The sequence below is a fragment of the Martes martes genome, assembly GCF_963455335.1.
Source record: "Martes martes genome assembly, chromosome: 1".
Classification (NCBI taxonomy): Eukaryota; Metazoa; Chordata; class Mammalia; order Carnivora; family Mustelidae; genus Martes; species Martes martes.
In genome coordinates, this window is record NC_137888.1 from 73,697,223 (window position 1) to 73,711,152 (window position 13,930).

General features: G+C 36.8%; 1 protein-coding gene across 4 annotated transcripts in view; it reads left to right on the forward strand.

The window, feature by feature from the left end:
- The window catches only part of AGTR1 (angiotensin II receptor type 1), a 47,891-nt gene extending 39,020 nt beyond the window's left edge, over window positions 1–8,871 (forward strand). For all 4 annotated transcript variants that reach the window (XM_080807048.1, XM_080807049.1, XM_080807050.1 and 1 more), the window contains one exon: window positions 5,637–8,871. In XM_080807048.1, the coding sequence (XP_080663174.1) occupies window positions 5,686–6,765 (1,080 nt within the window). In that variant the 5' untranslated portion in view covers window positions 5,637–5,685 and the 3' untranslated portion in view covers window positions 6,766–8,871. The remainder of the gene's footprint in view (window positions 1–5,636) is intronic.
- Window positions 8,872–13,930: the final 5,059 nt, after the last annotated feature.

Consider the following 13,930-nt stretch of genomic DNA (forward strand, 5'->3'; position numbering starts at 1 on the left):
ACAGGATAGTTTATTGAGCTGCCCAGCACTCCAAGCAAATGACTTACAAACACTACTCTACTCTTCTAGATATTTGAGAAAGATACTTTGATAGAAGATTATTCTAAAATATAATTACTTTGTCTTTTAGTTCTCTCTTTATTATCATAGGAAACTATACGGTATTTTTTTTCCTTAGATTGAAAACTCATTAAAAAAGGAGCTTGTAATGAACAATTTAATTAGATTGGTTTTGGCTTGCCTAAAAGCTTAAGAAGGTATTAATATTCTAATCAAAAGTCTTGGGGAAATATTCTTAGAAAGAAACAGAGGAAAAGACTGAAAGATGAAGGAAGGGAGGGAGAGAAGGTAGGTAGTAGGTAGGAAGGGAAGAGGAAAGAAAGAAAAGAAAACCTTCCTTCTTAGGCTTGTTTTTAAGAATAAAGGAAGCTGTCAAGGAACACAAGGTATCTACAATGAAAGCAAGCAGTGGATAAATGTAGGATAGCCACTATGAGCCAACCTTGTGTTTACAGCAGACCGAAAGTTCCCACCTGACTCATGGCCAGTGTATTCAGCTGTTTAAGATTGTTTTTTTACTCATACTTTGAAAGAACATTCTGGTATTTTTAGCCTTTTATGGCAACAGAAAAAAATTATCAATGATAAACATTTTTTTAAAAAAGGACCTTTTTTTTTTTTTTTGAGCCATGGCTAGGTCAACGTTTGCCTTGCATTCAAAAAATAATAGTAAAAATAAAAAAAACACATTTATTAAATGAATTGTTTGAAAGATATGCCCAGTGCTTTTGGGTTATCTCATTTAATTCCTGTAACAATCATCTACACTAAGAATCACTGTTCCCATTCCTTCAATGAGAATAATATAATAAATATATTAAAATAAAATATAATAATAAATAAGGGAACTGAGGCTTATGTTCAGAGAAATAGGGTGACTTACCCAGAGCCATACAGATTTCTAAGTGGCAGAGGAAGATTCCATTATAAGTGTTTTTTTTTTTTTAAGATTTTATTTATTTATTTGACAGAGATCACAATTAGGCAGAGAGGCAGGCAGAGAGAGAGGGGGAAGTAGGCTCCCTGCTGAGCAGAAAGCCCAATGTGGGACTCGATCCCAGGACCCTAAGATCATGACCTGAGCCAAAGTCATAGGTTTAACCCACTGAGTCACGCAGGCACCCCCCATTTTAAGTGTTTTGACTCCAAATCCCATCTCTTTCCCCCCTAAGAAGAAATGGTGCTACGGAATTCGTATAAGGCACAGAGCCTGTGTAAAAGATGTGGTGAAACCAAGAAATAGGAGAGATGGATCCTCCTATGTTTTTTTATCAGTACATCCTACCTGCCTAAAACTCTACTGGGAGAAGTAGTAAAGTAGAAAAATAGCTGCTTTCTGGGACTTTTAAGTTTGCTGTTCCTAATAGATCACATCCCTTTCCTTTGGCTCCTCATCAAAACAGCATCCTTAGGGGTGCCTGGGTGGCTCAGGGGGTTAAAGCCTCTGCCTTCGGCTCAGGTCATGATGCCGGGGTCCTGGGATTGAGCCCCACATTGGGCTCTCTGCTCAGCAGGGAGCCTACTTCCCTTCCTCTCTCTTGCCTGCCTCTCTGCCTACTTGTGATCTCTATCAAATAAATAAATAAATAAATCTTAAAAAAAAAAAAAAGCATCCTTTCAGCTTCAAAGAGAAAAGACCCTACTCTTTCCCACTCATTTATCATCAATCACAAGTGCCTACTAATCACAAGAGTTCCATTTTCCCTCTTTCCAGTTTCTCTAGGAAAGTCTATCAGTGGCAACAATGCTGAGAACAATATTTCTTGCACATCACTACGACCCATGTCACCCTCACATCCAGCGCACATTCAGATCCTACACCACTGTTCAGGGGGTCGTGTGGTATCTTTAAATTTACAACAGCAGTTTCCCATGGATGATGCTGCAGACATTCCTAAGGAGGGAAAAGTTCAAGTGATGACAGTCTCTTATCTACCTCGGCTAACCCACTGTTGCCTTTTAAGTTCTAACCCCTCTGTTTCCCATACATCCTCCAAAGTCCAAATGCCATCTTCTCTGGGAAGTGCCCCTGATCACTCCCCCAGTCTCCCACCACACCAAGCTGGGTTAATGATAAATACAGACTATTCCCTATGACCCTGTTATGGTATAGTATTCAGCACTGGAGATAATTCTGTCTTTAAAGCTCTTGGCTGCCCCCACTGGTAGACTCAAATGCCTGAAAAGAGAATATGAACTTTTTCACTTTGCATCCCTAACTCCAACACATAGTAGATGTTCAGTGAATATATGATAAGTGGATGACTGCCCACTGAACACACTATTTGCATTTATGCTTCCCTGTGCTTGTTCCCACTGTTTCTATCATCTAAAATTCCTCTCCTCTTTCTGATCCCCTCAAATACGAGAAAATTTGTTTCCTTACCAGACAGGAAGTCTTGGTCATTACTTACATAAATATTTATGTAAAATGTTCTTCTAATTAGTATATTCAATGTGATGTCTGGAGTTTCTCAAGTGATAGACGCATTTAAATAATAAATAATAATAACTGACTGAAAGATTCAGTCGGTTAAACATCTGCCTTTGGCTCAGGTCATGATCCGAGGGTTCTGGGATAGAGTCCTGCATTGGGCTCCTTGCTCAGTGGGGAGCCTGCCTCTCCCTCTGCCTGTTCCTCCCCCTGCTTATGCACTCTATCTCTCTCTCTCTGACAAATAAATAAAATCTCTAAAAATTAATTAATTAATTAATTAATTAATAATAAATATCTTACTAAAATATCCAGGTATGTTTCCCTAGTTGTTCAGAGCAGGCTTCTATATATTAAACATTAATCAATATGGATCAGTGGGAACTGAAAAAGAAACCAACCTCAGGTTGTGAAGGAATTGGAGTCCAAAACTGTTTGTAAATTGGTCCTTTAAAATGCAACTTCTTCCCATAGAAATTCTTTAATAAATGATGTTTATAGTTCCAGACTAATCAATGAAATTCTACTCATTCCAGACACAGTATTATTGGAACCAGCCTGAGACATGTACTCTTAGAGTTAGGGTCAAGAGAGAAAGAAGAGAAAGAGGAAAATTTCTTCCCTACTTTCAAGCACCCAAGCTCATGGCACCCTAGGGATTCTAAAATATTAAGTTTATTCCTTCCTATCTGTTAGTGCCCTTATGGCCAAGCTGAAACAAATATTTACCTCTGTCCTAGTTTTCAGTTATGGAGTTCACCCAGGCTGCTTTTTAATCTTTGAGATTCTTTAACCTTGACATTTTCATTTTTTTCCTAGGCAAAATCCAACTGATCTCAACCAGATGTTAAAAGAACAAATAAATAAATTAATACACATTAAGGCGTAAATGACTGCTAGCCCATAAATCTTTTATGAAGCATTTAATTTTTAATAGAGAATAGTTGTTTACCTAAAGGAATGCATACTTCTAAACTGGCATAATTTCAGTAACTTTAATAAAATAAACTGAAAAATCAGCAAAATGTAGGGAAATCCTTCTGGGTGAGGAAGAAATAGGTCATATCTCCCTGAGAGACTAGCCCTAGTTTCCATTATATTTATCCCTTCTTTTCATCATCTTCTGTTTTAGAAACCACATATTTCTAAAAGTACTGAGGATTTTTTTTTTTTTTGGTCTGTTCGGTTTGGTTTTGCTTTTGGTTTTGATTTTTTATCCAAAGTGAGACCCAGGTTAACATTAAGTATCTTCTATAAGATCCTTTCAGGAACAAAATGTAAATTACTTCATTAGCCCCGTAGAAACCAGTCTCAATATGCTATACTCATAGCTTTTAAGCTATATGCTACTTACTCATTCTTGTGTCCTCTGGCTGCATTATTTGTCGAACATTTATCATCTGTCCCCTGGAATAGGCTAGGGCCTCCATCAGTAAACAAGATTATTTGAAACAGGCCCTACCATCAAGAAGCTGACATACCAGTGGAGAAGACAGGTCAACAGACAATTATAATATAGTGTCATCCCTGCATCCAAAGTGCCAAAGTGGCTTAGAAAATGAAACATCCAATTGCCCAGACAAGTCGGAAGGGCTTCACAGAGGATGTGACATTTGCTTGTTTGTGGATAATAATGCTCCCATGAATGAAAAGAGAAGAAAAAACATTTCAATTATGTAAGACTGAGTATAAAAGAAGGAGATAATGGGGACATGAAGCCAAAACCTTGGATAAGAATAACCACCTCTTGGGAGAGGCAAAGAGGCCACTTTTAAGAAACTCTTTCTTCCTAGTGTTCTCTCTTCAAATCTGGCTACTTGAGTCTCATCCCTCTCACAGCACGACTTTACACCAAGATGAACACTAGCTAGGTGTTTATATTCGTCCAGCTCTCCTGAATGCCAAGCACAGCTATCCTGGGAAGATTAGTAGTGTCTTATTTTGTCCAAGATACTTTGCTACAGCAGGAAAGCACAGCCATGCTCTTCTAGGGACCTGCTCCTGGTGTAGCAAGAGGATCTTTACTCAGCACCTTTTCGCCACACAGCGAGCCTCACCTGTGCCAGATGCTGAGCTTTTACCTCAGAGTGTGCCCGTACCACATGGTGTGATGTTACTACCCTCATGGCATCCTCAGCCTTCCTCCCATGGGTTTTCTGATGGACTCTGCTAGGGCAGAACATGTTGATTTTCTTAAATCACATAAATGAATAGCTTGATTACTTATTATGTAAATTATTGAAGCAAATATTTGCAGAAGTCTTTATGGAGCTCATTCCTGAGCATCTGAGTCTTCTGAAAATCCTAAAGAACTGCTACTATCTTAAGCCCCCATGAAAGACATGTTTTATTGATAATCCTGACCTATTCTGCTCACTTGACATTCTTGTTATACAGATGGTTAACCTCAGAGTTCACCCCAGAAATGGCTGGCAAGCACATAAGTTAGAAGATTCAGTCTCTTGTGCTAGCCTGAGTTTGAAGTTAAAGAATAAAGTGGGTATTGCCTGAAGTGGCCTGGGAAACCATGACAAGAATACTGTTCCACAAAGTTTTGAGCCCTCCCCCTTATCCCTTCCTAAATCAGTTCCCACAATGACCAATATCCTCCGTAACCTAGAGGCAGCTATTCTGACAACTTCAGGGAGGATGCTAATAAGGTTTATATTTAAGTAAAGACTGTGAAATGAAAGAAATGGTTTGATGAGTAAGATACAGATGTGTCACATTTCTAAGGTTAAAGACAAATTAATTAGTCTTGTCTACCTCTGGAAAAAGTCATCTTCCTCAATAACTAATTTAATTCTGTGTTATTTTATGAGATTTAGATTAGGAGTTTTTTAATTAATTTGGAAGCTAGGATTTACTTCTAGAAAAAATGCAAAGGACCTAGATAAGTTTATTCACATAGGATACCCACTTTCATTTGTCTGGACGGTATTTATCACTTTCTAGAAAAGCAATTCTAAAAACTGATTCAATGTGTAAGTTAGACTTTCTTGGCTCAGTTTTTCTCCAAAAAATATGATCTATTTTTTCCTAAGACTAAAGTTGAGTTACAGTATTTATGATTGAAAAATAAAACTATATGTTTATAACTGAAAGTTCAATTTTTTTATCTCTTCATTTTTATTTTCTTTAGGTGCATCTGGCCTACTGTCTAAGACTAATTAATAACCCAAGAGATCAAAATGATTCTCAACTCTTCCACTGAAGATGGTATTAAAAGAATACAAGATGACTGTCCCAAAGCTGGAAGGCACAATTACATATTTGTCATGATCCCTACTTTATACAGTATCATCTTTGTGGTTGGAATATTTGGAAACAGCCTGGTAGTGATTGTCATTTACTTTTACATGAAACTGAAGACTGTGGCCAGTGTTTTTCTTCTGAATTTAGCACTGGCTGATTTATGCTTTTTACTGACCTTGCCATTGTGGGCTGTCTACACTGCTATGGAATACCGCTGGCCCTTTGGCAATTACCTATGTAAGATTGCTTCAGCCAGTGTCAGTTTCAACCTCTATGCCAGTGTGTTTCTACTTACATGTCTAAGCATTGATCGTTACCTAGCTATTGTTCACCCAATGAAGTCCCGCCTTCGGCGCACAATGCTTATGGCCAAAGTCACCTGCATCATTATCTGGCTGCTGGCTGGCTTGGCCAGTTTGCCAACTATAATCCACCGAAATGTATTTTTCATCGAGAATACCAATATCACAGTTTGTGCTTTCCATTATGAATCCCAAAATTCAACCCTCCCCATTGGACTGGGCCTAACCAAGAACATACTGGGTTTCTTGTTTCCTTTTCTGATCATTCTTACAAGTTACACTCTTATTTGGAAGACGCTAAAGAGGGCTTATGAGATTCAGAAGAACAAGCCAAGAAATGATGATATTTTCAAGATAATTATGGCAATTGTGCTTTTCTTTTTCTTTTCCTGGGTTCCCCACCAAATATTCACTTTTCTGGATGTATTGATCCAGCTGGGCATCATACATGACTGTAAAATTGCAGATATTGTTGACACCGCCATGCCTATCACAATTTGCATAGCTTATTTTAACAACTGCCTGAACCCTCTCTTTTACGGCTTTCTGGGGAAGAAATTTAAAAAATATTTTCTCCAGCTTCTGAAATACATCCCCCCAAAGGCCAAATCCCACTCAAGCCTATCAACAAAAATGAGCACACTCTCCTACCGCCCCTCAGATCATGGAAATGCATCCACCAAGAAGTCTGCCTCATGTGTTGAAGTTGAGTGACACACTTGAAACCTGTCAGTGAAGTAATCTTGTGAAAGAAGGAGTAAGAAAAACATTCCTCTACAGCACTTCACTAACAAATGAGCATTAGCTACTTCTCAGAATTTAAGAAGAGAAAGGTTTTATGGTCTCAACGAACCATTCCAAAGCTCTGAACAAAAGCTTTTCTTTCCCTGTGCAGCAAAACAAAGCAAAGCCAGATTTTGCATTAGATAGATGAGGGCCACTCAAAGAATGATGTCAGAAACTGGATGAATGTGTTGATTGGAAAAATTTTACTGGCAGAAATGCCATCTCCCCAGTCTGCTCTTTTTCTGCTATTTTTGATTTCCACATAAAGGTATTTGGAATATGTTAAACCCTGAGAGGGGCAACAGGGGATCAGATCTCAAGATGGCTCTGCCCAATTTCCAAAGGGCAGTAAAGCTTTTGTTCCTATTTACCTATTAGCAACTCTGACCCACTTGTACCTGCTACTGCACATTTTGTACATAGACCTGCTAAGCAGTAATTGTCAAGTTTCAGAAACTTTTGTGAAACTCAACTAATGTCTTATAGATTCACACTGCCAAAATATGCCAGCTAATAGGTTTATTTGTATATAGACACTAAAAAGTGAGATATAACCCAAGTAGTAGTGTCTTCCTAGTCATATCAGTTTTGTTTCATATCTGAGAAGTATATATATTTTGTGGTAAAAAGATTGTATATCATAAAGTATGCCTTACAGTTATAAAAAATATATATGTTCTATCTGTATAACTATATCTCTAAACTGTTGTTACCTGATTAAAATCTGGCAAACATATTTACATTAAAATTTTATTGTAATGTATTTAATCTTCATTACTTATAATGGATACTGATTTATTTTTAAAATGACAAATATAACTACGAACACATTTCCATTTAAATTTTAATACAACAGATAGTTTAATGCTATTGCTTATAGATTCTATATTCTGCCATTGAAAAGGTAAATAATACATTTTATTCCATTTTAGTCCAGCATGTAATAAATACACCCTTTTGAGTTTTTCAAAGTTTTTCATGCAACAAAGAAAAAAAACAAAGGAAAAAAACTCATTTCTTATAACACTAAAATAAAACATTATTTTATACATAATTTTTTAATAATAGGACTTTTCTAATTACACACGTGATCATTGTAGGACATGAAGATATAGGAAAGCATAAAAATAAGTTTTATTTAGTTCTCCTGCTTAAAAATTGCCATTTTTAACATTTGGGTACATTTTCTTCTACTTTTTTTGTATTCATTATATACACATACATATACAAATCATGATATTTGAGTCAGAATATGTATAGTATTTTGTGTACAGATTTTTCACTTAATGTAATAGCTTGTTAGCTTGCTACACCATTAAATATTTTTCTAAAACATTTTAATAATTGAATAACAATACAATATAACAATACAAAATACAAATACAAATACATAATACATAATACAGTTAGCTAATCCTGAAACTGGAACATTTAGCTTTTTTTGATTTTTCAGTATAATAAATTGCACTGTGATAAATGTTCAAGTACTGAATCTGATAAATTTCTCAATGCAGTTCTAGAAATGGTACAACTGAGCATACAGATATAAATATTTTTAATACTCTTAATACATACTACCAAATATTTTCCAGAAAACTTATAACAATTTATAATACTACCAACTATGTATGAAGATATCTCACCACAGTCCAGCAGCATGGAATATTTACTAGATTTAAACAAAAAGGAAATTTTACTGTAATCCAGGTACAGCATGCAAGAACTGGGATGCACATGCCCTAAAGAAAGTACTGTAGTATTTCTGCTCCCCTTAGGCAGTTGCCTCATTTTTCTCCCTAGAGGACTCACTGGCTTGGAAGTCCACATGGAGCAGGCTGATGTGATCATCTGACTCAATAAACAGTGGTCAAAAGATGGAGGTGATGTATGAAATAGTCGATGGAAGCTATGCTTGGGAGCCGGCATTCAGAGAACCGTTGGTGGACTGGACAGAATCTACACAAAGCAGCCTATTACACTCACATTCCCAAGGATATAGAATTTATTTGATAATAAATGTGGTTACATATGTCTCATATTATCTTCCTCTTACATTGTTTTGAATTTCACTAATATAATACCAGCCACTAACTCCAAAGTTCTGTTACTATTTTCACAAAGTATCACCTCTAAAAAAAAAATTCTTATCCCAAATTATAGTGCAAACTTAACCTATTTGAATTCCCTCCAAGTCAAATGTATAACCTGTTCATTTTTTTTATTCAATAGTCGTATTAATCTAAATGATTATAAATACTTCAAACTTGCCAACCATTTGGTAAATTACAGTTGTTAAGCTTTCTGGCAGATAATTATATTTAGATACACTCCATCTCATCTGTATTTATTAGACGGCATGAATAACATGTTCCAAGCCTTGTTTTCATTTTAATTTAATCAAATTATATTATTGTGATTTTTTTCCCAATCCCATTTTGTGAAATAGACATTGGTAACTTCAATGATTAATATTGTTTTTTCAGTAAGACCAACTTAATATTGTAGATTCTACTTACCAAAATGTTAGGATGAGATGCCATAATTTACTCTTCATGGACACCATCAGAGGTTAGGGGAACTCCATATTTTTTGGATTATTTTTAAACTTTATGGTGAAAGGAGTATTTACCATAAGAATATAGGTGCCAAATCATCCCAATATGCATTCCAGTGGTAAACATTTCAATCAGCTGCTGTGGGCAGTATGAAAGAGAGCCAAGTAAGAAGCAGCCTGATTGGCAAGCCATGGAAAGGCTCACAGAGATCTGATACCACTGATTCTCAGTTTTATAACTCTATATACTGAGCCCTTTTTTTCCCGCAACAGAATATGCCAATCTAGGGAACCAGAGAAGCAAAAACAGATTCAGACAAATCACAAAAGTGAAGTGAGTGAAGAAAATGAGTCCCAGGGAATTTTGGCTATTGTATGAAAGATGATTTCCCAAGGATAGAGAATAAAGTAAATCAGGAACAGATGAGACTGAGAAATGAACAGAAGCATGAAGGCAACCATGCACTGTCAGTGCTCAGGGTGCAACCCTCACAAATGAGCTACATATGTAGGTTTAGGTCCCCAGGATCATGTGTATCCACTGGATCCAGAATAACCACAGCAAGATAGAACCTAAATATTAAGGAGGGAAGCAAGTTATAAATAGTAGACAATGGTATGAGGCAAGATTCAACTTTGATTTTTATATATTTAAGGCTTCATGATGGGAGAGAAAAGATCTCTAAGACCACACTGGAGGCTTTGATGAGACTGAAAAATAAATGTAACAGGATAAGAAAATGGAAGAGATAGAACATCAGAGCTAATGGTTAAAGAGTCAGATTTTTCAAATTTAAAAATTTGATTGAATCAGTTAAAATATGACATCTGTAACTATATCCACTATTGTCTGATATCTTTGTATAGTGAACACCTGTGGAACTATCTACGCAGTTCTCCTTCACCCCTTATCATAGGAATTTCCCCACTTCACCCAAGGACAGGACCACCTCAGAATGAGCCATTTTCCTACCTAATCCTATCCCCAGGCCACAGTTAATTGGTCGAGGCTTGAAGTGAACCAATCAAAGATTTTTTTTTTCCCCTAAGCATCTTTCAAACAAAGACTGATGAACAGCTGGCCCTTCCCCAATGCTGGAAGTTGTAAAATGTAAGCCTGGATTCTATTAGCAACCATGTCCTCGGTGAGAATGAAGTTAAAAGGCAAAAAGCCCTGAGATGCTTGAGTCCTTGATTTTACCTGTGCCTGATGCCCATGTGATACTTCAGAATCCATGTCTTTAATCAAGGAACAGAATATAATGACCTATAGTGTGATAACTACATGCATTCCTTCCCACTTGACCAATAAGAATTTCCTCTCTGATGGCCAACAGACACATGAAAAGATACTCAACATCAGTAATCATTAGGGAAATGCAAATCAAAACCACAATGACAGATCACCTTATGCTATTAGAATGGCTAGAATCAAAAAGACAAGAAATAACAAGTGTTAACAAGGATGTGGGGAAAAAAGGAGCCCTTATGCACTACTGATGGGCATGTAAATTCGTTCAGTCACTGATGAAAACAGTAGGGAGAATCCTCAAAAAATTAAAAATAAAAGTATCTCATGATCCACTAATTCAACAAAGAAAACAAAAACATTAATTTGAAAAGATATATGCACCCATATGTTTATGTTTATGGCAGCATTATTTACAACAGCCAAGATATGGCAGCAACCCAAGTGTTTACTGATAAATGAATGGATAAATAAGATGTGATATATGTATATATACACACACATACACACAAACACACACACACATACATATACATATACATATACATATAGAATGGAATATTACTCAACCGTAAAAAAAAGAATGAATGTTGCTATTTGCAACAACATGGATGAACCTAGAGGGTATTATGCTATGGGAAATAAGTCAAACAGAGAAAGACACACACTATATAATTTCACTTGTATGTGGAATCTAAAAAACAACAAACAAAGAGGAAAAACAGACCCATAAATACAGAGAAAAAAACTGATGGTTGCCAGAGGGGAAGTAGGTGAGGGGATGGGAAAAATGGGGGAAGGGGCGTGGGAGATACAGTTTTCCAGTTATGGAATGAGTAAGTCATGGGAATGAAAGGTATAGCATAGGGAATATAGTCAATGGTATTGTATTAGTATGTACGGTAACAGATGGTAACTACACTGTGGTGAGGCATAGCATAACATGTAGACTTGTTGAATCACTATGTTGTACACTTAAAACTAACGTCATGTTGTGTGTCAACTATACTTCAGTTAATAAATAAATAAAATTTTAAAATTTTTTTTTCAATTTTAAAAAAAGATCTTCCTTTTAATAATGGCTAGCACATCACTCACTGGCCATCTATCAGGGATAATAACAATCTGGGTCCCAAAATCTCTTGGTCCCTAACTTAATAAAGGAGCATATTGACTGTCCCTCTTTCAAATGTCTCCTTATGAGAGGGTGAAGACTAGGATATCCAATGTAGTAAATGCATTAGAAGGGAAGAGGTGTGGAGATATGAAAGAATTTATAGTTGGATGGGACTAAAGGAACTTACTGATAGTACCTACTGTTAAAAATTATTGTAAATGGAGCTCTCTCCCTGAGGTAGCGCATTGATAAAACACTCTGTGTTGCCCACAAAATTATAGTAAGTATTATCTAGACCATGAAATGGTGGTACAGAGAGGAAATGAGTACTCTGTATCACCTGAAAGCTCCAATACATTCCCCTCTATCTCTGTGATCTGGATGTTCTCTAAATCTCTTCAACCTGCAAATATCACATCCTACCCTGCCCAAATCCAATGAACAAGACCTTCATTCAGCAAGCTGACCTACCTTACTTGACAAATGAGGTAAATAAGATCCAAAATATAAATTTTCATAGTCATAAAGAGCCAGAATTAGGTTACTGTCTTTTTTCAAAAGACAATAAGTTACAATGAGCAAATTTAGCTTTTAACAGTATTTAATTCTAAGTCACACATATACAAATAAGCTTTGTACAGTAACCCTCTAAGAGTTTAAATACCTGAGATTTGCCCTTCAAGCAGTATGATAGGAAAATAGTTATCTATGTGCACAAGAGATGTAAACTTGATGAATAAATGTTCGTTTTGAAACTTTTTAAAGATTTATTTATTTATTTTAGAGGACAGAGAGAGAGAGCGAGAAAGCACATGTGGAGGAAGGGGCAGAGGGGGGGAGAGAGAGAGAGAGAGAATCTCAAGCAGACTCCCTTCTGGGCCTGGAGCCTGATGCAGGGCTCAATCTCACCAGCCTGAGATCATGACCTGACCTGAAATCAACAGTCTGATGCTTAATTGACTGAGCCACCCAGGTACCCTTAATTTTGAAACTATTAAAAGCCAGTTTGCTATCATAACTGCTTCAAATATCAAAATGGTGATGAGCCATATACGCCCCTGAGTCCATTTCTTCATTCTTTCCAGGTCTTAATAAGCTTTCTTTGAAAAACTGAACAAGATGAAAAATAGTAATCCTGGCTGACCCTCCCAGTGAGTTGGGATGCATTTCATGGAAACTCTTGCCAAGCCTGATGAAGTTCTGCTATGCCATATCAGCACACACAGTTGTTAAATGATAATTTTCACAAAATAAGCTTCAATTCTGCTAAATGGCAGAGCACAGGGTGGGATTAGCCAATAGCAAGAAGCCCTTATGGAGTTCACTGCAGAGAGGAAAACATCATACATGCAGATCTCTGAGCAGAGGTGTTATGAATCAGCCAGCACTGTGTGATGGAAAAGCCCCCAGATCTGGATCTGCTTTGATCTGGCATTCTCCTGGCAGATATGTTATATCCAAGTTTCTGAGTAGTATTAAATGGACACAAAGCAAAGTATATTAGGCAGAGACTATAAAGCTGTACTTCAATTTTAATCACTGGAGACATGTGCCAACAACAAGAAAGAGAGAGAAGAGAGTCTCCAAACATATAATCTGATGCCTTTACAAATACGTAAATGTGATTTTCATTCATTCACATAACAAGTGGATAGTAGAAAAGAAAAAGAAAAAAAAAGAAAAAAAAGGAAGAGAAAAAAAGAAAAGAAGGAGAAAAGAAGGAAGAGAGGGATGGGGGGAGGAGAGGAGTGGAGAAGGGAGGGAGGGAGGAAGGAAGAAAGGAAGGAAGGAAAGCACCTTTTTCCCTGATGATATCACCTTTATGGCTGCTCCTTAAGTCCCCCTATCTGTTCCACCTTCTTCCAGAAACAGCCACCTATTTCCATTTGGTACCCACCACTTCCCACATTTAGTCCAGAGTCTGATAGAGCTCTACACCCACTGCCAACACATCCAATATGGAATGTGACAAGACCTAACCAAATCTGCCCATCATATTCCCCTGACTGCAATGGGATGGGCACATAAACTAAATGGAACCAGTGAAGGTGACTCTCCTGATTTTGAAAAGGGATACAAGACAAAATTCTTTTTCTTTCTTACATAGATTGTAGGTGGATGTAAGGAGCAGTTGCAAATATTTGGTCATTCCAAAGGGAGATACAAGAACTTT